The 24640-nt window shown below is 44.1% G+C and overlaps 1 protein-coding gene across 15 annotated transcripts in view; it reads left to right on the top strand.

Annotated features, from left to right (window-relative positions):
- ITPR1 (inositol 1,4,5-trisphosphate receptor type 1) overlaps nt 1–24640 on the top strand; it is a 357780-nt gene that overhangs the window by 235379 nt on the left and 97761 nt on the right. For 7 of the 15 annotated variants that reach the window (XM_084765480.1, XM_084765479.1, XM_084765478.1 and 4 more), the window contains 4 exons: nt 6497–6532; nt 7668–7718; nt 13200–13332; nt 15558–15748. In XM_084765480.1, the coding sequence (XP_084621606.1) occupies nt 6497–6532; nt 7668–7718; nt 13200–13332; nt 15558–15748 (411 nt within the window). The remainder of the gene's footprint in view (nt 1–6496; nt 6533–7667; nt 7719–13199; nt 13333–15557; nt 15749–24640) is intronic. The other 8 variants (XM_084765471.1, XM_084765469.1, XM_084765468.1 and 5 more) reach the window with 3 other exon arrangements.

Here is a 24640-nt window from a genome sequence, read left to right as displayed (position 1 = left end):
CTCAGATTCTTTGAAAATTCCCTGAGGAAGCAACTGTGGTTCCCCTCTGCGTAGTTACCCCTGGCAACAGTCAGAACCCTGGGACACCAACACCCTGTCCACCCACCCCCACCCCCATCCCTCAGGCTATTGGCTCTGGTCCTCTTCTCAGAGTTGACTGATTGGCCTTTATCATCAGCCCATTCTGGAAACTACCACAGCTCCTGTGGTGAGCAACCCCTCCCCAACCTTCCACCAGTGTGTGTTCATAGAAGCTGTAGTCCACAGCTGAGCTTCTACAGAAGTTTAATGAGCACTCCTGCCAGCAAGGATCAGGCAGGGCCTCACACCTAACACTGAAGTCCTCACTCCTGAATCCTGAATATCGTGGGGGAGAAAGTATTAGGTGCGCCTGGTCTCTCAGTCTCCTCATTGTGGAAGAGCCACTGCCTTTTGATGACAAAGGCCAGTTGAGCCTGTGAGGAAATCGGTACTGCAAACAACTTAGGAAGAAAGGAAAAGCCTAAAGCCTCTGCATCCCCATCAGGACTTTGGGCAGGGGGCAAAGTAAGGTCAGAGGCATAAACTTCTCATAAACTATCTCCTAGAATGAAATTTCATTTGGCACCAGGACCATGAGGGTTTTTGTGTTTGCTTTTTAGCAAGTAAAGAAGCAGTCTCCATCCTTATCCTTGATTTGGTCTTGCCTACGGAGATAGGAGGAACAGATAGATTGAGCTGGGGGATAGGAAAAGGAAACTACCTGCATTGTGTCAAGATTGATGGATTGATTCATGTGTATACTTGGGAATACACACACACACACACACACACACACACACACACACACACACACACACACACATATCTTGGGCTCATGATAAAGGCCAATAAGTTATCACTGAGACGAGGGCCAGAGCCAATAGCCTGTGGTACCAGGGGCAGAGTGTTGATGTCCCAGGATTCTGAATGTTGCCAGAGTAACTATGCAGAGTGGAGCCACAGACACAGAAAGAGTAAGATGCAGAAAGCTCCCTCGCTGGCCATAAATGGACAGCAGCTAATGCTAAAGATACTGATTTCCATCACTCTAGCTCCTGTTAGGTTCCAGCAATGTGATAAGGACTGGATACAATGTGCCCCAAATAGACACAGTGTCAGCCTTACTGTAGCAGACTTTTACTAGAGATTATACAAATTAATCAAAAAGTTACCCCCGTGTGTCACAAAACATGATATAAATACATGGCATTAGGGAGGCATCTGGGGATGTCTCACTAAGCTAGAATGTCAAGTAGCCACTTCAGAGGTCAGGCAAGAATGAAATAAGTTCAGATAGGACCGGCTTTTCTAAGCTAGGAAGTGCCATGGCTTTTGAGCGCATGCTTGGGGTTTAGGCAGCAGTAGTGAATAGCAGAGTGGTCCACCTGCGTTTCCTTATTTTTTGTCCTTGAAAATGAGTTCTGTGTTTTAAAAGTGTGCACTGTAGTTCACCGGACGTGCCCATTTGCCTGCACCCAAGATGCGATCTTCACTGAATTACTGTCACTCTGGTGACAGCTGGCAACCGCAACTTTGCTTTCCTGTACTGGAAAAAAAAAAGCCAGACAGACAGCCCTATCACCCAGGATAGCTGTAACCTGATTTTATTTTTATTGTGCCCTTAGCCTTCCTCTCATCCAGCTCCTCCTACAAGCCAGTGATGCCACGGACAAGAAACTCAGTAAAATTCAGGATGTGCGAAGGCTGAGGGGGGAAGGGGAGGAAAGCTTCAGAATTGTTAGTTTTCACCTTCAGGGGGCGTGCTCATGACGTCCAACCCCGGTGGAGGCGGCCTACTTTTTTACATTGCTGTGAACTGCTGAGTTGGGCTCCTGCCAACACTCAGGCAGCCGTTACATAAGACCTTTCTTTTTTTCCTGGAATTTAGGCTCACTGCTGGTGTGCGACCTTCAGCAGTAATTGCCAATAAGTGCAGCAGGACTGTTTACTGTTAGGCACTGGCAACCACGGGCAAGCTCTGCTCTCAGCACACAGAAGCCCCTGTGGACTCCACTGAGGGCTTTTCCTCTTTTTCTTTTTTCTTTCTGAGATTATTCCAGAATGACTAAAATTGTGTAATCGAGTCAGGCCAGATTATATTTTTAAAAGGCGGACGGCACTATTGAGTTCTAATGAAGTGGAGCCATATAATTTTTTAACTTATTTTTGTTTCTAAAAGCAAATACAACTAAAAAGAGAATTGTATTTGTACGTGTGAATATTTAAAATTGCTCTTGTAAATGCTAGAAAACTTCTATTTTCGGTTCAGTTTTCTTTAAGGCTTTCTTTCTCTTAATGAAGGGGTTTCAAAGGCTGATAAAAGATGGGGCCTGGCTGGCATGCTTGCGAGCTCATTCACTCCTCTTGTTTTGTTTCCTTCCCCTGAGGTTATAAGTAGATTAAAAAGAAACTGAGTGCCTGTTTAGGGGGACAAAAATGATAAGTTCCTTTTGCTATGCTGATAAATCAATCCATTATGCATGTCTTGACTTGTGTTCAACGTCTGCCAGGATGGTCCACATGTAGACATTGTGTTTAACAGAAAATGATGGATGTCCAGGGGCCAGAGAGGGATTCCTGTTAAGGACAGTAGAAAGCAAAGCCACACCATGTTCTGGTCCTATCATAGATGCACCCGAAAGGGATGGCTGGAGAGATGGACAGGTATGGGTGGGTCGCTGAATTGCAAACACCAGAAATAAGCTAGGAAGTATATAAGATTCTTTCTTTCTTTAAGAATTATGAAGCATGATAGCACATGTCCAGCCCTCCATAAGAAAGCAGGTACAGAGTGAGGCATAGTGGCACACGCCTTTAATCCCAGACCTCAGGAGACAGAGGCAGGCGGATTACGCATATGTGTGTGTGTATATATATATATATATACATACACATTACATACAGGTATCTTCTAGATACATCCTGCTATTTGATTGACAGCAGTTATGATCCCTTGATTATTGATCTCATCCAGGGCGGACATTGAGGGCTCAGAAACTTGAGGTACTATTTAAATTCTCCTTAAATGTTTGCTAGTCATTTTGGATCTTTTGTTTCTGTTAAGTTACATTTTGCTGAACTTCTTTGAAAATCCTAAGAATACTTGTAATTAAAGGATCAATATGATGAAGCAGTTTGGGACAGTACTTGGTTTTCAAGTTCATAACTAAGCATGTTAATCACCTACTAGCTGTAATTAGAGGTGTCAGCAGCATGTACTGTGAGGGAGAAATAAATAGAATATTTAGATTTAAAAATGTGATTTTTTAAAGTCTTCACTGAAACTGCGTCATTTAAGCAAAATGATAATAATAACCACCAAGAAACTAAATTCATTTATCAAACCCTACTCTTTACTTGTACTGGTATCATATCTTATATTTACATAGCTACTCTTAGAACATGTATATTTTGTTATTATGCTTATCAGAATTGCAGCTTACTGTCATAAGATCAGCTTATCCCCAAGGATCTGTGACCTCAGTCATCTGAAAAGGAAGTGCTGGTGTAGACTGTTGCTTGCTTTGCATAATTATATTCCTGGGTTGGTCAGGTCTCTGCTGTGTCTGAAAGCAAGTTACATCGTTTAGGGAGCTTGGCTACTAGAGCTTTTAAAATGAAGTCTACTGACAGTAGACCATCCCTTATTTGATACTTTAGCTGGAAGGAATCCCAAGGTTTGATTCTCCGTGAGCAGGTGAGGAGGTGGAAGGCCAAGGAGGTTCTTTGGTGAGCAAAGAGGCCTCGTCACGGGACTCTGGCCTGTGCTCATGGCTTTTCCATTGTGGTCCACTAATAAAAAAGCACTAGAACTTGTCCTTCTGGATACTAACTCGTAAGGCCTCAAAGCACTCTCTGCTGCCCAAGGAAGCTTCATAGAGTGTTCAGGGAAGACTAAAAATGATAGTTTAACTTTTATTTTACAAATCAGACTAACTTTAAAACAAGCACAGCAGTCTAGAGTCTAGGGAGAAAATTCAGTGTGAGTACAACCACAGAAAGATGGGAGATCCCTGGCCTTACAGTAAGAAATAAATGCCGCGCACGTTTGATGGCCTCAGCAGAAGAATGTAAGATGCCTCTCTGGGCAAAAAGAACTGAAGCAGAGTAAAGACTTAAAAAGAAAAAGAAAAAAGATAAACTAGTTCCGGCTTCATCTTCTTTATTTCCTTTGGCTTTGGTTTTGACTGACAAGGGAATAAGAGGGTGGCTGCGTGGGTTCCTGCAGGAAATCCCTGCCTGTAATCCTTTTGTTCTAATCATATAGGATACACCTAAGGGGCATGCCCATGGAAGTGTGGCCAACACAAACGGTAGAAGACAATGCTTTCCATCGCCGTCTCTGGCCGCGCTAGCATGTATGGGCAGCTGCTTTCACTCTGCTTTTTTTTTTTTTTTTTTTTTTTTAACGTGTCCATTTTGCAGCCGAGGACTGAAAGCAAGACTGTTTACACAGCCTCTGGTTCTTAGCGTGCATCTCACAGAACATGAGAGGATTGAGTTACTGTGTTTAAATTTTGACAGCGCACACACCTCAACTCTGATTTTATTTTCCTTGCCATGCTTAGGGCCTTTCTGCCACTGTGTTTCTCCCCAACTTCGTCAGAAGGCTGGGTACTTAGCATGGGTTTTTTCTCCCCAGAAGAGGTAGCGCTGGACTTGATATGACAGGTCCTCTGTCTAGACCTGACTGGGAAACCATCCACAAGTACCTCTCTACCCTTGGTGAAACAATTTGGTCCCATGGCTCTTGCGTTTTACCTGTTGAGAAATAAAAGAAAGACGATTTTTAAAAATTATGTGATAACAGCTTTCTATTAAGGGTACTTTTTCCACTGTACTGATCTGATTACTAAAGTGCTGCCTTGAGCTGCACTGAAGCCCCACACCCACCCCAGGTCTCATAGCTTTAGTCTTCAAGTCTGGCTCACCACTGCACAGCCACTTTCTGGCCTAAGGAGAGGTGCCCAGTGCAGTGTTGAAGACCAGTACTAGAGGCCAAGGTCATATGGTTACAGTGTGAGCCTTGGCTTCATTCCATGGCTCCAGACTGTACCTTGCACCACTCAGCCATGCTGCTGGCGCGTGACTTGGGTCCAGGGCAGCCCACATAGGATCTGACAATTATATCTGACATTGGTTCTCTGTTCCATGCACGTGTCCTTTGGCCAGACTCGTGGCACTATCCTCATGTGGAGCAATAGACTTTTTTAGCCACACCCTTTTTAAGCTAACCCTTCACACACACATACACACACACACACACACACACACACACACACACCAGAGGGACAGCGAGGGAGGGAGGGAGGGAGGGAGGGAAGGAGGGAGGGAAAGAGAGAGACAGAAGAGAGAGAGAGAGAGATCATGTATGTATCCTTGCCTGTATCTTTCTCTTTCCTCTGTGGGGTAGGAATTTTGAGCTAGAGTGTGGGGTGTTTACATGTATGTTGGAAGTGAGCCCAGGAAACCTGTCTGTGACACCTCTAGGGAACCATAAGGTTAGAGTAGTGATACTCAGAGTGCAGAAACGCATCTCCTTGTCTCAGAGATTCTGAAAGAGGATATTCCACCCACTAAACCTCAACCTAAGCCATCCACTGCAGGATGGGACATGCAGATGGGACATGGAATAGTAGAGACAGGAGAAAGCCTAAATCCACAGGAGGCATCGGTCCTGGCGGGTGCAGTGGCAGTAAGGAGCCTTTGCCAGGCTCCAACTCTGCTGCTCTCTGTGCCATTGGTCCACTGCTGAGCTTATCCAAGCTCTCAGTACACCACTTCCCTTCTCATTGCCCAGCAAGACACCCATAAGTATTGACTCTTCCTTCTGGCCAGTGATTCTTTACGTTTTCTTAGGCAGTACCTGCCTAAAGCAGCTTGCGGTGGGAAGGCTTTTGTGAACTCACAATTTACCATCCACCATGGCTCAGAAAGCACACTGCTGAGATCAGTTCTAGCTGTGGAAGATGGCTCCAGGCAGGCTAGTCATGAAGTACCACAGTTCAGAGGTGAATGCTTGTGCCTCACTGATTTCTTCCTTTCTCCCTTTTCACTCAGTCTGAGACTCCAACCTATGAAATGGTGCCATGCAGAACTAGGGCAGATCTTCTCTCCTCAGTTAACCCTTTAAATGTCTTCACAGACACCCAGAAGTGTATCTCCTGGGCAATTTCTAATCAAGTCCTGTTGGCAGTGAAATTTATAATCATCGCAGTGATGCTATTTTATTTTCTAATTTTAAACCCGTATCTTATATCAGTCATCTTTTCCATCATATTCATTTACTTTAAACATCAAGTGGTGGTCGTGGTCCCTTCCACAGCCCAGCCCCATGCAACAGGTGATTCAATGAAATCACCAATCTGTGATCTTTCCCTCCATGTGTTGTCCCTCAGTGTTGGTCTGCAGACTTCTCTCTGGTCTGGAAAATGTAAATGCCTTGACTAACATGCTTCATTTTACTCCCAATTAGCTGCCACAGGCCCCGGAAGCCGAGAACTCCACAGAGGTGTGTTGACCACCTGTATTTGCAGTACTGGCAAATATGGGTGTTTCCCAGTCCAGTGTGTTCATTGTCATGACGAGGTGTCCATTCTGGTGTTGGGCGTGGGAAGGAATGTTCTAGCAGGCTGGGGACTGCTCATTGCTTTAGGTTAGAAAGGTCTCCAAAGGTGGAGTGAGGCTAAGCAATGGCCAGGAGAGGATGCGCCATTGGTAGGTCTCCACTCTTAACCCTTTTCAGTCTAGACATGAGAAATTCTGGAGTGTTGTGGTCTTTCTTTTGTACAGAATTGCCTTCAGATTCTGTGTAAAGACCATGCACTTTTGACTATCTGGACACGAGTCTGTAGTTTTCATAGATACTACTAAGAAACCAGCATAAGGCAGTGTTTCTGTCCCATCCTTCACAGTCAACAGCTACACTGGCTAAATGAAGGAACAGAGTTGATCCAAGTAAGATCAGAGAGACTGTTAGGGCATGTTTTTAGTTTTGAAAACTTCTGTTCAGACACTACCGATAAGTCACAAGAGTCCAAGCTCAAATGAAAAGTGCTTTATTGGAGAGAAGTCTATGGAAGTGCTAAAAATCAAACACAAATGTTAGAGGCCATGAGGTGCAGTGTGGACATTTTCCCATGATCAGCCTGTCCTATTCTAATCAGAGCTCTTCACTAGCAGTTTTGATTAGAATACTCATCTACTGGTGGGTTAGGGAGAGCTGTAGTCTCATGTATGTGTCTGACCCATACTGTATGTATCAATGTCCTTTTGCATGTGCTGTTAAGGACTGCATGTATGAATCATAAGGACCTGCCCAGTTGAGTCTTGCTTTATAGCCCCTTTTGGGTTAATATAACAGCATATCCTATAGAACTACAATTCTTAATCTTTGCAAAACAAAACAAAACAAAAAACAATGTTGGCCCAAAATCTCATTTGAAACAGTGTCATGGGAAGAAGGGTTGGGACAACTGTTAAGCTGGATGTAAAGTATTCATACCTTGGGGAAAACCACAAAACAAGATAATTCTTCCATGTACCCTTGACTGTATGTGAGCTCCCAATGTATTTTGTTTGTATGATGCTGAAGATAGTAGTGTTTCCTTAGTGCCATACTTAAAATGGAATTTCTGCATGCTTAGCAGGAGCTTGAACCAAGTCCACCCCTGAGGCAACTGGAAGACCATAAAAGGGTATGTAGTCTTGAGTCTCGCGTATTGGGAGCTAATGACTGTAACTCCCCCCTCCTCCACACAACTATGATTTAAAGACAGATTCTGTTGGTGTTGATATTGTTCAAATGTGAACTGGCTTTTGGACCACTTGTCCCCTTGTATAGAGGGAAACTCACTGGCAGTTCTATCTGTTACTACCTGAACAGAACCGTACACAGCCAAGCTCCAAGTACTAACCAAGTAAGCATTTCCCACCCTCCTTCTCTGGGACAGTTCTTAAATAGGTGAAAGGGGGGCTTTGTGCTTCTGTAGTGACTAGTGGGCCTTATAGCCAGCTCACAGTGAACATTCAAGCACAATGCCAGTGAACATAATGCATGGCCCAGCTGTGAGAGAGCTAACTTCCTCCTTTTCCCTTCAGCCAGTTTTTTACATGTTGGAGCATGTATCTCAACAAACACATGCACATTCGCATATTGGATTGTTGTGGGTGCACAGCCTTCATAGTTTGCTTTGGTTATTTAGTGTTACTTCCCAGCCTTTGGGGGCAAGCATAAGTAAGTCTTTTAGCACTAGTATGTCACATAAAGCTCCCCAAATTAGGAATCTGTAAAAAATTTTTGTCCTTTAAGAAGGAAATAAATAAATGACTGTCTTTGAATAGATTCCTAGAAGAGGAATGCTACCTAGGACAAAGGATTGATACTTTCTTACAATACTGGCTATTGCTAAAGATTTTTCTAGAAAGATGGATGGATGGATAGATAGATAGGAAGGAAGGACAGGTGGGGTGGGGGTGGCCAGCATTGATTTTCTTTTCATATTACACATTTCTGAAAGATAGCTGGGTACCTCCGTTTTCTGAGAACTTACTCAGTACTGTGTCAGACTTACATTAATGTCCAAGTGTCACTCTTTAACAAAGCATATGCAGAGACTTCATCCCCATGGCACAGGTTAGAAAGTTGAAACCCAGGTGTTTAGCGTATTGCCCAAGGTCACAAGGTTAGAAAATAAACAGTCTTAGTGAAGACTGACATGGTGTTGTAGTCACTTGTGTCATAGAGAGTTTATTCCTGAGACAAATTGGTGAGGCACCTATGTTCTGTTCACATTCCTAAGGCCCTGTCTTGTCCTGCTGTCTCTCAGATTTTGTCCTATTTTCTTACCTTGGTAGAGAAATAAGTTTTTGTGAGTTCTCCAGCTAAGGAATAGTCCTAGGAAGTTTGCATTTGGGGCAAATTTAGATCAAAATGCCCTTCTAACAGCCTGTATCTGCTGCAGCTCATTGACTAGGGTTGCATCACATTCACATCTTTTCTGGGTTTTGTCAGCTAGTGAAGAATTGTCCTATATCTTAGAAGATTCCAGAAAAGGTAGATACCCAGCCATCTCTCATGCCCTAAGCTTCTTAAGGGACTTAGTATCAAAAACAAACAAAAGCAAAACAAAACAAAAACCATTGGTATTAGAAATAAATACAGCCCTCTTTTGCTAGGTACTAGCTGTGAGGTTTGTAAGTTATTTCACGTCTCCGTACCCTGGTTTCTCCCACTGTATAATGGGAGTGATACTCGTCTTTCTCCCTGCGCAGGAGCACTAAGCCATGCACATGAAGTAGTAAGCCAGTGGCTGACATGTTTAAGAAAGGATTTCACAGTGTAGCTACCTTACAGTTTGCAATGCTGAATTGATTTCATAGCCAGCAAGGTTAGGAAGAAGGGGCGGGGGGGGGGGGGCTGGTTTTTTTGTTTTGTTTTTAGGTCATGTGCTTGTGTAAGTACTAAGATCTGAGAGACTCGGGGTCTAAGAGGTGATCTTGCCTAAAGCATGAACTCTTTTGAGTGGCTGGAACCTGGGACCCAAAAAGCCACCTCCATCTCCTTTGCAAGTGATGCTTTGACTCCTGGGTAGCCATTCGTCTGAGAGATCAGCAAGACAGGAGCTCAGGACTGATACATGCCAGTTGTCACTATCTTAACACGACACTTGGTATAAGTGAAACTTTCTTTGACTTTTCATTTTCTCAGTCTTAGGTAATTCTTACTATGTGTAGAATGTGTTACCTGAAGACAGACATCTGATATTTGTGTTCATGCTCTAGGTGCAGAAACTGCAGTGAGGAGGGAAGAGAAAAATATGTTTCCCCAGCTCAGTGCCAGAGCTGAGGTGACGGTGCTGGGGAAGTCACTGTTTTCTCCTTTGCAGTCAGATGCTGTAGCCTGGTACATAACGAGCAGCTTAGCACTGTTGAGCAATTTATATCAAGATGATTAGGAAGGCTTTTCTCTGAAGATTTTAACTTTTCCTAAATTATATCAATGGCTCAGAAAAACACCAGAGATTTGCATAACTTTTAATAATGCTTATTCACGTCCTCTCCCTGTCCCCTCTTGTCTAAAATCCTGTCTTTAGTCTCTGCAAAACAAAGCAACTTTAATTTATTATTTAAGAATAAGCCATAACAATTCCTACCTGTTCTATTCTTTCTGAATGTTTAAATTGTTCTGTGGTGTGTGTGTGTGAGCACACACACACACACACACACACACACACACACACACACACTCACTCACTCACTGATGGTGAGATGAATATATACCACAAACCTTATAATAAGATTGGGAAAGTTTGTGGGTGGAATGTGTTCTGAACCCTCCCCCAATAATGATCACATCTCATGATATTCTCTTATGGGGGAAAATGTACCATTTGATGCATCTGTTGCTATGGTAACTGCTAGGGTTTTTCTGTTGAAGAGAGACAGAATGCAAATGTGCAGTCCCTCTGTATCACTTGGGCATCCGGGCTGCATAAACACAGACTTCCTGTGCAGAGCCCACATGTTCCCTTCTTCACCTCCTACCTGCTTGATCGCAAACAGACCCCAGTGTTGCTGTTTCCTCTCAAAACTAAGCACTGGAAAGAGAACAACCCCTGGGTGGTGAAAGCCTGCCTGAGTCCCCTGGTCCAGAGTAGAATTGTGGTATAAAAGCTCAGGCACGTACATTGGCCGACTGGCTCCTGGCACTCATCTTTTGATTTGACCACCCAGCTCAGCTGTCTTCCCAACTCTTCTCTTGATGGCGACATAGATGGGCTGACAGCATGGTGGCGGGTCTTAGGTCTCTTCACAGCTATGAAGGGATCTAGTTAGAGGCTTCTGAGCCTTTGCTAAAGACCTGCCTTCCCCCAGGCTCTTACTCAAGTTAAGTAGAATACTTGCATCCAGCTATTTTTAAGCAGGGATTATATTTAACCTCTCATTCAACACAGAGGTAACCCATCTTTCCTATTTCTTTCTTTGTCGTCCTTCTTGGACATTTCTTTCAAATGTGCCTTTCCCTGGAGTCAGCTTTGAAGTGCCCAGTTTCCCAGTGACCACTTTGGGGAATACTGATATGCTCGTCCAAGTCCCTGGGATAGAACACAGTCACACTTGACATCTCTATGTGGAGATGGGATTTTCTGATCCATGAAACAACCTTGTCCTGGACCATTTTTCTCCCTGGCAAGCATTTAATTTTAACAGTGCTTTAAACATTGCAAGTGACATCCTCGCTAGAAACAGCCTTGGCATTATGGACTTTGTGTTGGTCCAGGTGGGAAATGAGTTTCATAAGCTGGCAGAAGAAAATGTTTTCCCATTTGTGGGGAAAACGGAAAAGGGAACTTTGGGGTTTTGGGTTTTTCCTCCTTTCCAGCACATTCATTTAAAAATCAGTACCAGGCTCCCAGCACCTTCCCCTCTTGTTGGCTTTCTTTACCCATGTGTGTCCTTGTGAGCTCTGCTACCAACATAAATTAACAAAGCCCTGGTGCTTCATAGACTTTCACAGTTGTCAGAGTCCCGGCTCTCTGCCTTTCCTCCCTGGTTGCCTGCTTCCCTTGCCCCCTCCCGTCTGTTTTCTCCCAGCTTGTTTCACAAACACCCCCCACCCCAAAGTCTTCAGACCTATTCTCAGCACTTCTTAGCAAGTCACTTTCAGTTCTACTGACTCATGCTTCAGCTGCAGGTCTCCACAACTCCTGACTCTGTTTTAGAGACCTGCAAGTTCTCAGCGCCTCCTTCTGCTAGACTTCCCACTTTCCTCTCGTTTGCTGCCCTGGAGGAACTCCAGGCCTTACTGCTTTGCCCTGGGAAACAGCCCAGAGGACCCCCATCCCCACTGTATGAAGCACTTGCTGGTCCAGGACTCCCTTAGGATTGGGATGGGGAAGGTGCTAGAGCTGAGAATAAGCTCTGCTTCTCTGTGTATGGGAGAGCAAATCAGATTGCTCCTGTCAGAGTTGTAAGAAAGGGCTATTGTGTCCACTCTCTAGGATTTCATTGATGTTTATATTTTTAAAGCTTTTCATTAGGAAAAACTTGAAAAGCCTATTAAAGGACTGGGAAGAGTGTGTGGAGCTTATCTTAAGTCTCTAAGTCAGCGTCAGCTACCGGCTGTCATGCTCATTCCTTCCTCTTTCCCTCTCTTTCTTATTTCTCTTCTATTCGTGGCATTTTAAGGCAGTTATGGTGTTTCATCCATCATGCTTATTTTTGATCAGTGGGAGTTTGAAATCTCCCACTTAACCAGTGGTCCCCAACCTTCCTAATGCTTCAACCCATTAATACAGTTCCTCAATTTGTGGTGACTCCCAACCATAAAGTTATTTTCATTGCTACTTCATAACTGTAATTTTTGCTACTGTTATGAATCATAATGTACATATCTGTGCCTTCCGATGGTCTTAGGCAACCCCTGTGAAAGCATCACTCAGCACCCAGAGGGGCCACAACCCGCAGGTTGAGAACTGCTACCTATTTCCTGTTTTGTCTTCACCATTTGGCCCCATCAGCCATCTTTGTAAGAAAGGCTTGCTGTCAGCCATCATATCAACTTTAACCTTTACTGTAATATCTTTTCTTGGGCCAGGCATCGTGCTGTAAATCTTTAGTCCCAGCACATAGGAAATAGAAGGACTGAGAATTCAAGATGACCCTTGGCTCCATAGTGAGTGTAAGGCCAGCCCTGTGCTAGACACTGCCTCAAAAGTTTCTTCTTTTTAAGCTCCTCAGGAATAAACTCTGTGCCTTGAGTAAACATTTTTATACTGCTATGTGGAAGCTGACCTGTAAAATTTGCAGTTTGCCCAAATTTTATCAGCTTAACCCAAAGGGCTTTTCATTTGTTTTTGTTGCTGTTAATTGCCCTTCAGAATGACTGTTCTGTCTTTATCATCATGTGAGAGGGTATTTCAGAATTAATAGTCTAGATTGCCACCAATTTTTTGAAATAAAAATAAACATTCTGTTCCATGAGAAAATATTTTACATTGACTTCAAAGTTTTTTAAATGCTTTTAAATATACCTGAGTAGCCATGTGTGTGTGTTTGTGTATGTATGTTTGCGTGCGTGTGTGTGTGTGTGTGGCTTTATTTTTCCGAGCTAAATATTAATCACTCAATTATGCTTTAAATTTGACATCTGATTTCATTACCCTGTTTGAATTAAGGGTGAGGCACTCAGGCAAATTTTGGTCAACCGTTACTATGGAAACATCAGACCTTCGGGAAGAAGAGAGAGCCTTACCAGCTTTGGCAATGGCCCACTATCACCAGGAGGACCCAGTAAGCCTGCAGGAGGAGGTAGGCTTTGTGCTATGTTAATGAGCATCATGTGGGAACTGGGCATGTCACAAGAAGCTGTCTGCTTGACAAATTGAGACCTAGATGTATTTGTATTGGAATATTTTTCTTTTTTCTTTTTTTAAGTTTTTTTTGTCTTTCTTTCTTTCTTTCTTTCTTTCTTTCTTTCTTTCTTTCTTTCTTTCTTTCGTAACTTCTTTTGCCTTTGGCCAACCATCACTTTGCTGCATGAACATGTTTCCCTATAAGATAACATTTCATGCATGTATGTTTTGCATATATCTTTGCACTCTCCCATGCAGTGACCGTCTTGGTGGTATTCAGATGCTGTGGAAGCTAGAGTTCAGTGTCCTGTGCTCATTAGGACTTGTGCTTGCCTATAAACTGATGAAGACAATGGTAGCCAAAATGGTGAATTTGAGCATGTATTATGTGCCTACTGAATGCCATGAGAGGTTTTCCAAAACTCTTTAAGTTACCCATTTGCATTACAATTACTATTTTAACACAGTTTAACAGAAAAATGAAAGCTTATTTCAAACTATATATGAATTTTGATGCCTAGATGGCATGTACCCCCAGGCTCTCATGGGAAGTGGAAAAAAAGAAAAGAAAAACCAGAACCTCTTAAAACAAACTGTTAAAAGTGGTGTATGTCATTTTAGGTACAGTGATAGGTAAAAGTGCATGTCAGATCTTTCATTGTTGGGGTTTTGGTGGGAACCCAGTACCTCAGTGTTCCAGACACAAAACGAGTTGCTGAGATGCAGTCCTGGACTTGTGCTTGTGGAGGAGGTTCAGAGCCCTAGAAAGTTCATGCAAAACATAAAAATCATGGTGTTTGGGCTACAGAGATGGCTCTGTACCTAAGAGCACTTGTTGCACCTGCAGAGGGCCCAGGTTTACTTCCCAATCCCCTCTTCAAACATCTAAGGGCACAAGGCGCTCATATGGCACAGGTAGGTAAATACAGGAAAAGCCCTCATTCCTGTCAAATAAAATACACCTATTTTTTTCCCCCTGGAGTCCTAGTATTTAATGTACTTACCCAGCAGCTTCTGGGGAGGGTGTTTGGCTTTCCTGCAATAAAACCTTGAAGGCCGTCCAGTTCATAGCACTTTGCAGCTCCAGTGGTTATGTATGTAGTTCTTGACCATCTCAGAGATGAAAGTCAGCTCGTCAAACCCCAAGTATCCCATGATTCTCGCAGAAAGAAGCATTCCTCATGCCTCAGCTCGAAGCTGTTTCGCTTTGTTTGCTGAGGTGGGTTTTTACATGACAAAGTTGTGAGGTGTGGTGATGGGGGGATGTATCGGTGTGGCCTGCCTTACAGCTGTGGCAGGCCTTACAGCTGTGGCAGGCCTTACAGCTGTGGCAGGCCTTACAACTGTGGCAGGCCTTACAGCTGTGGCAGGACTTACAGCTGTGGCAGGACTTACAACTGTGGCAGGCCTTACAGCTGTGGCAGGCCTTACACGGGCATCACAGGTGCTTTGAGAGTAGCAGTTGTGCTGAGCTTCGTTGGGAAGGAGAGGTACATGGTGTTGTGGATTCTGAAACCAATCAGTGTGTTTTTCTGTTTTATTGTTTCAGTTATTGCTAATAACAATTGGAGTCATGTTCTTAAATAGGAACTTTGCAAAAAGGATCAGAAAGAATCCCACTGAGTGGCGTAGTCCCTGCCCTCTTAGCTGTGTTCACCTTGTCCGAAGAGCTTTGTTCACTCCTTCCCACCATCTCTAGCTCTTGTCCTCACATCAAGCACTGCCGTAGTATTTGTTGAATCAATGAATGAATGATGTGACAGAATGAGTTTGCCAGAAAGACAGCTAGTGGTGATTGCTTTAGGTGACATTTTTCAAGGAGGAGTCTAAGAGATGTTTCCTTTTGATTTGACCTAAGCCATTTCTTAGTAATTATGTCCCAAGTTGATGTGTTTTAAAAGACCGTATTGGCTGAATGGCTTTGATCACGTGGTGAAAATGTATCATTTTTCCCATCATCTTGTCACCTGAATTCAGTACCATGTTTGCCACTTGCAAGGTTAGGTGTCCTTAGGCAAGCATCGTCACCTCTCAGTTAATAATCTGCATTTTGCTGTGAGCTTGTTGAGAGGGCTAAAGGAAATAACACAACTATTTAAAACATTAAATGATGGCGCTTAGTGAATATGCAAAAATGCTGTTTTCAACGTCCTTAATAAGAGTACTGTTCTGCCTTTCCAGGGGGCAGTCCTGGGTCCAGCCCCACGAGCAGGGGTGAGATGAGCCTGGCTGAGGTTCAGTGTCACCTCGACAAGGAGGGAGCTTCCAATCTGGTCATCGACCTCATAATGAATGCGTCCAGTGACCGAGTGTTCCATGAAAGCATTCTCCTGGCCATTGCACTTCTGGAAGGAGGCAACACTACCATCCAGGTAGGAAGATGGTGTGGCATCTGGTGCCACACCCTGATTCTGAGAGCCGGGTCCCCAGGCTGAGACATGGTCTCCTGTCAGCGAGTTCGTGACTATTCTGTCTTTTCAAATATAGTTTCAAAAAGTATAAGGTGTGTTTGAAAAATGGGGTAGCTATGGCATGTGTGTCAAATGGATGGTTAAAGTCTGTTTATATTCTTTCTTTACTCAGGAATATAGATGCTCTCATCATTAGACGTGCAGAAGAGTGTTCAGACTCTGTGCTGTTTAGAAGATCTAAGTACTTTTAAGTATAAAACTACCTTTAATCTGAAATTTCAATGAAAGCAAATGATTAATAGAGAAAAGAGATTCAGGCTAGGTTAGTCAAAGATGAATAAATTATTTTTTGTTGGCTGAGCATGATATGTAGTTTAATAATATTTAAATATTAATATGTTATTATTAAAAATAATATTTAAACAACATTAATTTTGGCAAATGTCCTTCAAGAGATCTTTTTTTTTTTAAAGCTTACTTTATGTTGGGTGTGCACCTACATGAGTTTATGTGCATAATATGTATGCAGGTGCCCACAGAGGCCAAAAGAGGGCAATAGAACTCCTTCAACTGGAGTTGCAGGTACTTGTAAGGCACCATCTGTGAGTTCTAGGATCTGAACCTGGGTTCTCTGTTTAATATATATATATATATGTACACACACACACACACACACACACACACACACACACACACACACACACAACTTTTACATATAAGTGGCTATTTATTTACTTATTTTCTGATAGGATCTTGCTGTTTTGTCCAGGCTTACCCTGACCTCCTGGCTTCAGGCAGTTCTTTTGCCTCAGCTTCCCTAGTATCTGGATTATAGTTACACCTTTGATACCACACTGGACTGGAAATGCCATTTAAAATTATGCTTTTCATTTCGAAAACTGTGTGTTTATGAGACATATCTCTCCCTAGAGTAGGCTGACCTGGAATTCACTATGTAGACCTGTTGGCCTCGAACTTCTAATTATCCTCTTGCCTTTGCCCCCTGAGTTTTGAAGCCTTTAAGTCTTTTTAAAATCCCATTCTCCCTGAGGTTTTCTCTCATTGTGAGCCTACTGAATGAGGCTTTCATGGATCAGCACACCTGTGAACACGTGCACACGTGTTTTGATCCACATTTCATTCAGATTAATTCGTGTAATGGAAGGTTTGCCTGTATGTCTGTATTTGACCTGACCTTGGCCTTACATCTAAACTCAGAACTTGTACTATTGGAGTCTCAGATCCTCTTACATCAGAAAAGGGTGTTTCTCCCTGAGGACAGATGTGGCCCGGGCTAGGACACTTGGCTTAGCAAACACAGCACAGGTTAGACTTCAGCCTCTGCTCATTCTTCCAGCCTGGAACCCTGCGCCTTGCATAACCCACTGCAGGGGCCCCTCCTCCTGCCCTCCAATCCCTACTTGGCCCAACACACACTTGGAAGTTCCTTATTGCACACAGAGATTTGTGGCAGTGAGTTGTTCACTCGTGCCAATGGCAAAGTCTATTACTTGTCTGAGTCGTCACATGCGCACATGACTCATGACATATCGAGACTGCTGTTTACTTTTATCTGGGTGTGAGAACGGCTGGACTTGTGTGTCCTTTCCCTTGTTGGGATACACTTCCCTCAACTGCTGCATTCCCAGCGTCAGGCCCCTGCGTTGCGATGGTAAGAGTGCTAAAATGCTCCTGGTCTTGGGTCTCCTGTGACAAGATTTGTTGTCCAGGCAAGTGCTCTACCAACTGAGCTACATGCCAAGCCACCACACCATGTTTTTATAAAAAACTTTACTTATTGAAGACATCTAAAAATTTCTGAGGTCATTCTCAAAAAAAATGGAATGTATAGCAAAGATGCAGGAGGCATGTACATCCATACAGGAAGCTACATGTCAAGAACAGAGCATATGGCTTCCCAGTTAAAAAAAAAAAAAGAGTTATGCTGTGAAAACCACTTGCTGATAAAGGTATATACGGAAATATCTCTATCTCTGTCTCTAGATGATTGATGCATAGATTGATCAATAGATAGATAGATGTATAGATAGATAAATAGATGATTGATAGAGATGGATAGATAATAGATAGATGATGGATGGATGGATGATAGATCAGTATAGGTATTAAAGAGTTTGATAAATTTTTTTGGTGATCTATGCTTTGAAGGATGGGCATAGGATTACAAGGCAAATGTGAGACCTGCAACATGAGGACACTGGGGTATGAACAGGGATTAGGTCTTCAAGCCTGAGGAGCACTGTGCAGGCTAGGGTTGAGGACCTGCTTGAGAGTTGGGATTTATATGAGAAGCAATGTAGCCCTCTAAGGAGTCTCAAGACTGTAATTTAAGATTTAAATCTATCTTTAGAGGACAGATAAACTGAAGGAAGCAAGATCAGAAATAGACAATAATTCAAAATTAATTTGCTGGCTGGGCATTGTGGTGCACACCTTTAATCCCAGCACTCGGGAGACAGAGGCAGGTTAATCTCTGTGAGTTCAAGGCCAGCCTGTTCTATACAGTGAGTTCCAAGCTAGCCAGGGCTACATATAGACAGAGACTCTATCTCAAAAAATCAATTTGCTGTAATGCCAATACTTGGGAAGTGAGGAGGATGGTGAATTCAAGGCCAACCTCTCCTACATAGCAAGTTTAAGGTTAAGATACCTGTCTCAGGAAAAAACAGATGCTAGGAATGTGGCTCAGTGGTAGAACACAAGACTCTGGGTTCCGTCCTCGGCACTGAGAGGGGTGGGGGCAATGACACAAATTTGCTAAGTAGCAAATACGTAGAATTGACAATTCTAGTGTCCTACTGTACAGCTCGAAGATTGGTATAGGTAATGGAACTGCAGTGTGTATGAGGTCTATGTAAACTGAGATTTTTTTTTCTGCTGTTGCCACAGAAACAAAAATAAATATGTGTGTAAAGCTACGGGTGGATGGGTGGATTTGCTTTCCTGTAGTAAGTTATTTATTGTCTATACATACCTCACAATACCATATTGTATACTTTAATGGTGCACAATGAGATTTATTTATTTTAAAGATTACATAGCTCTACCTCCCCATGACTCTGATAGCAGTAGTAGCTTGGGAGGGAACTTTTAAGGGGGCACAAGGAAGCCTCTTGAGTGCTAAAAAAAAAAAAAAAAATCTGTGTATTTGTGTAGATGGCAGTTACATGTTTGTGTACATGGTTACACACTGGGCCATACACTTACACTAGGTGTATTTTACCAAGTGATAAAAGAGAGAGGGGTGGGGAGGTTAAGAGAGAGCCTTGTTGGGACCCTGATGCAAGAGCGAGGAGGGGTAGACCAGTGGTGGGTGAAGCCGACACTGTCTGCTGAGTCCAGGCCTTTTCTCACAGGCACTTGAGTCCACGCTAGCTAACTGGATGTAGGAGAGGGGAGGGCAGAAGTCCCTGCTGTCTCTGGAGGCTTCCTGTCCTCTAAGCCACTACTGATGAGGGAATAAGGAAGCGTGGGGCGGCTCACAGGGCTCAGGCTGCCAGCTCCAAGGCTCACTGCTGAGGTGGAATCTGGGGTTCTGGCATGATGCCCTGTTTTTCACAGCATGCTCCCTGACAGTGATGGCGAGGCAGACAGAAGCCGTTTGTCCTTCCAGTTCTTTATCTTACTCAGTAGTTAGGAACATTAGTTCTATGTTTTCACACACTTGTGACTCACATGCTTTGGCTGGAGATGCTGCCATGAGTCCTGGTCAGCCACTCGTGGGATAGAAGCACGTTCTTCCTCTCCCTCTACAGGGACCCAGGATGTTGATGTGTGAGGGTTTGGGTATGGATAACCTGTAGGCTCTTGCCAGTGTATGAGGACATAGCCTTCAGGCTCCTGCTGATGCTCCCTCTGCCTTGCCCTCCTCTGTGACTTTCAGGGGCCCAGTCTGACCCACTACATGGTATCGGGCCCAGTCTGACCCACTACATGGTATCGGGCCTGTGGTTCCAGGAAGTGTTCTTCTAGTATGAGGTTGACTGGAGAGATCCCCACTTTGCCCCAGTTTTCTCCTTTCTCTGTAGAAAATGATGTAGAACTAGGGTCATGTCTGAGGCCAGCTGAGGACAGGAACCCTAAAGCCCCGGGGAGGGTGATTCAAAGTTTGGTTTTGCTGGAGAGAAGCTGGTTCAAAGTAGAACATGACCAGCTGGGAGGCGAGTCTGCCGTTGGTTAAGACTAAGGCGGCAGGTATTAATGATTGTTGAAGTAAACGCCGTGATCCATGAAAGACAGGGTCATCCTAACTGGAACTCACTACCCATTACCACTTCCTGTTCAGTGTGACGTGCTTGTTCTCAGGAAAGGACAGTATTCTGTGGCCAGATGGGTTTCCTGAGCTTTCTTTTCGCTGGTGATGGGCTGTAGGAAGGACGATGAAGGGAAGTGGGCAGGGCTATGTGTTTTAGACTTACGCTTAATGTGCCGTGGCTCTCCTCTCAGATCCTTCTACCTTCTTTACATTGAGATGCAAAATGAAAGCATCTTTCAAATCCATCATTGTGTAGGGTTCTAACATCTGTCTTTTGGCTGCTGTTCCTCTGTCCATCAAGTAAGAAACAGGCAGGAACTCTGGGATCCCTTGCAGCTATGAATCAAGATATTTGTTTGTTGGTTTGCTTGCTTGTTTTAAGCAACATTAGTTATTTAGTTTTTTCTACAGGGAATACATTTCTGAAGTCATCTTTACATTGTGAAAATAATTATCAAAAATACTAATTATCGGGCAAGTCAGTCATAGTATCCCCACATAGCAGGAACTCAGCAATGAAAATTGGCTAAGCTGGTGATAAGTCAGGAACTCAGGTCCATCTCACACATATTAGGCTGTATAAGAAAAATCAGTACTTAGATTATGACATACCGTAAGTTTTATATATCTGGTTCTTTGGAAGGACAAGGCTCAGGGTCAGGGGTGACAGGAGAATTTGGTCAAGTGTAGGAGCACAGGGGAGTATTTGGGGTGTGGAAGTGTTTTGTATTCTGCTTTTGCTGGGAGTCACACAATTTTATATGTGTGTGGAAATTTATCCAACTGAATACCAAGAGAGCCAGTTTTATAGCATGGGACAATTTTCAAAATTAAGAGCAGTGAAAACTATTGGCCTAGGAAGAAGGGCTACAGCTAGCTAGCATCCAGTTTAGTTTTCTTGGTGTTTTACTCTTTCGTTCACAGTATCTTATTTAATACTCCAGTTCCCCGCTTGAGGTGTGCACACAGGGCCTATCTATCTTACTGTAAGATACAGAAAAGCTGGAGGAAGTGATGGTCAGAGCTACAGAGTTAAACCTCCCATGCCGTCCATGTTTGCTATCCATCACTGAGTAACCCCTTCAGATCCCGAGAGTCACTTGATACCTGTCACATGCTTCTGTGGGCTGAAGCTCAGCTCAGCAGCTCTTTCGCCACATGTGGTCTTGGCTGGGACTATACTCATCAGGAGGGCTTGGACTAGAGTCATTAGCGTGGTCACTTGGGCGTGGCAGTTGGTTCTCAGCTAGAGCTGGAGTATACTGGTTCTCCATGTGGGTGGGGCTTCCTACAACATGGTGGCTGGGTTCTGTGAGAAGTGCTCAAAGAAATAGAAGTAGAAGCTGCCCATCCTTTTCCCCCTTAAGATTTATTTTAATTTTAATTTGTGTGAACACTTAAAAGCAGTACCTGTCTGTAGGTACAGTAGGAGTCCAGAGGAGGGCACTGGATCCTCCAGAGCTGTAGTTACAGGCACTTGAGAGATACCAGCCATGGGTCCTTAGTTCAAAACTCTGGTCCTCTGGAAGAGCAGTGAGCACCCCTAGCTACGCTAGCTCGCCTCCCTCTCCCACCACCACCGTGATGCCCATCTGAGCCTGGGCTCAGCTTGCCATTGGGAAGAGAGCAGGAGAGGAGAAGAAAGGCTATTGTTAGGGCCACCCTGGGAACCACTGCATTCTCAATTATAATGGATTGTGCGCCCCAGTGTGGGTCAGTCAAAGGCATAAGCTATCAAGTACAGGAAAGGATAGCGCTCTAGTTTGAAATCGAGTGTGGTTTTTCTTTGGAAGTGCAATCCCTTCTCTGTAGAAAGTGTTGACACACATCCACTCCCTTTGGGTGGAGTGTGAAGATTCAGTCCTGTCTTGAGGATCAGGTCACTAAGGACCTTAGCTCTCCAGAAATCCTGGCTTGAATTGGTCAGACTGTCAAAGATCCAGTTAGTAGGAAACCAGATCTAATGTGAGGGGAGCGCTTGCTCAGAACTCTCATCCTGAAACCCCCGCCATTGACCTGTTATCACCTGGATCCTTGAAAAATGCCAGAAGCCAAGTTTAGGTTGTTTCCTAGTATGGCATAATGGACTTGGAGGAACCCTGTCTCCCCCTTTCCGAGGCTTCTCTAATGGTGGTAATCCTCCTGCCTTGAGCCTTCAAAGCAGCTCTTTTTACAGGAATGCAGAGATGGTGCCACAGCCCTTGGGCTCTCTGAAAGGGTGGCACACTTGTCAGGCAGTGGGAAGATCAGGCTTTCTTGAAGAACGCTTCCTGCTGCTTTGTCCCCGATCCAGTGCCAGCCCCCAGAAGAAATATTTCCTTTCTGCTTGATGTTTTGTCGCAAGTGGGAAACTATAAAATAAGCATTTGCTTATGAATTAATTTCTGGCACACACAGCACTCAGTAAGCCTCATGGTGCTGTATATCCGTCCTCCACGTCCGTGCCAACTTCTGTGTTCCTTCCTCCTAAGATGTTCCCACCAGCACCCGGGGAAAGTTCCCTTCACTTCCTCTTCCCTGCACTGGACCAGGCTTGTCCTTATGTGGAATGCAGAGAAAGAATGTCTGGAAGCCTATTCTAATGCAGATGTTTGGGGAGGTATGTGCTGCCCTGACTACACAGCACTCCATAGCAAACTAAGGGATAATTTAAAAAAAAAAAAAAAAAAAAAGTTCCCCCTTGGAGTACTTGCTTCCAGTCGCAGTGATTTTCATGCATGCAGCGGCTGCCCACGGCTATTCCTCTGCCAAGGTCTGGGTTAGACACACCCAGTCAGAGTTTTCCTTTCTGCACGTAGGCAGCTAGAGACGGAAAATGTGAGGTACACTCAGTCCAGAAAAACGGGCTGTGAGTTCAGCTAAGAAGAGGGAGCTCCCTAATTGATGCAGCCTTCCCCACACCACTCTCAAGCTTTGGGAGGTTGGGTTAAGAAATGAGTCCCCCACTGGTCTTGGCTATGGCACTGAACCTATCATTGCAAAGCGCAGTATGGGAGGAACACATTGCTTTGGCTGCCTGGGAAACCCCTCCCACCCCCCACTTGACCTCGAGAAGAGATGCAGGTGGATAGGGTGATTTTATTCTCTGGCAACAAATGGAAGGCCAGCTTGTGAGGAGATCAGCCTCAGTTTGACAGGGCAGTCACCCTGAGGAGGAGGAAAAGACTGATGTGTGAGGGAGTTACGTAAATGGGTGTTGTTTTTGGCAGAGGAGTTAAAAATGAGTCACTTTCAAGTGGTGTTTTCTAACCTCAGGTTTTATCCATCTGGGAAAGAAGTGAGCTAACTCAGAGTCAGGGACAGATCTCTCCCCAGCGTGGAGGGACTTATGTGCAGCTGCTAGCATTAAGAATTGATAAAGGCAGTCTGACATCTCCAGGGGACACCCCACCCCCACCCCAGGACTGTACCTGCCTGTCAACGTTAAGGGATCTGAACAGTGAAGCTGCCCACCCTTGTCCAGGGTCTACCTTTGAGACCTGGCCCTCTTTTGAAAATTGATGCCTGAATGCTCAGAGATTTTGGAGAAAGCCTCGAGAGGGAGACCTGCCATACAAAGGGCTGTGGCCTCTAGAGTGGGACATTGGAATCTGAGCTTTGCCCTTGTCAGCCTTGAGTAACTTTGAATTTTAAACTCAGTTTCTCTTCCATAATGGGGGTTAGAAAACAAAGTTCATTGTGGAATTCTCTAGAAGATTAAACAAAGAGGCAGAGTGAAAGTTCTTGGCCCAAGAAATGCCCTTTCTTCAGACCTCCAGTGAAGCCCTCTTACCTTTCTCTGCCTGGTTGCTCACCTGAAGAGCAAGCTGCTGACAGATGCTGCCTCTCAGGGCTCCTTTTGAGTCACAGGAAGTGCCTTGTGTAGCATTCAGCTCCCATAAAACTCTCGAGGTGTGTGGATATTTGTTTCTATTGATTCTTAAAATTTCTTGTCATTTAAAGACAGGCTTCATTTATTGGCCTTGATTTCTATCAAACTTCCTCTAGGTTTGTTTGTTTGTTTGTTTGTTTGTTTGTTTGTTTGTTTGTTTGTTTCTGTGAAGTGGTTTATCACCCAGAAAGATCTGTAGGATGTTCTGTTTTCTTTTATCATCACACTCAGTCTACTTAAACCTTTCTGGTTATCTATTTTTTATTATTCTGAATATGTAGAGAGTTAAGAAATGTGATTGCCTTTGATGTGTCACTTACTACACTGGTAGCCATGACAGATGAAGTAGACGGCAGCGGGCAGCCCAGCTGCTTCTTTGTCCCTGGCTCAGCCTTTCTCTTCCCTCCCTCTAATGCCTTTGACATGTAAGTGCATAGTCCTCTTGTTCTTCTTCAGGGAATGAGGGTGTCACTGAGCAAAGATCCTTTCGATTATTAGTCTAAATCTTGGTTTCATAGAAAGGCATCATTCAAAAGAAGTTACTGTACAGGCTGGAGCGATGGCTCAGTGGATAAAAGTGCTGCCAGACAAGCACGAGGACCCGAGTTCTCATGTGCACATAGTCACACAATTTCCTGTTCCCCTAACACTGAGTTTCTCTGAGGCATGATGGTCAGCAGACTAGGTTTAATGGGAGACAGTCAGA

Source organism: Acomys minous, assembly GCF_964271855.1.
Source record: "Acomys minous genome assembly, chromosome: 17".
NCBI lineage: Eukaryota > Metazoa > Chordata > Mammalia > Rodentia > Muridae > Acomys > Acomys minous.
Note: the sequence above shows the minus strand (reverse complement) of the source record. Positions and strands in the feature narration are given on the sequence as shown.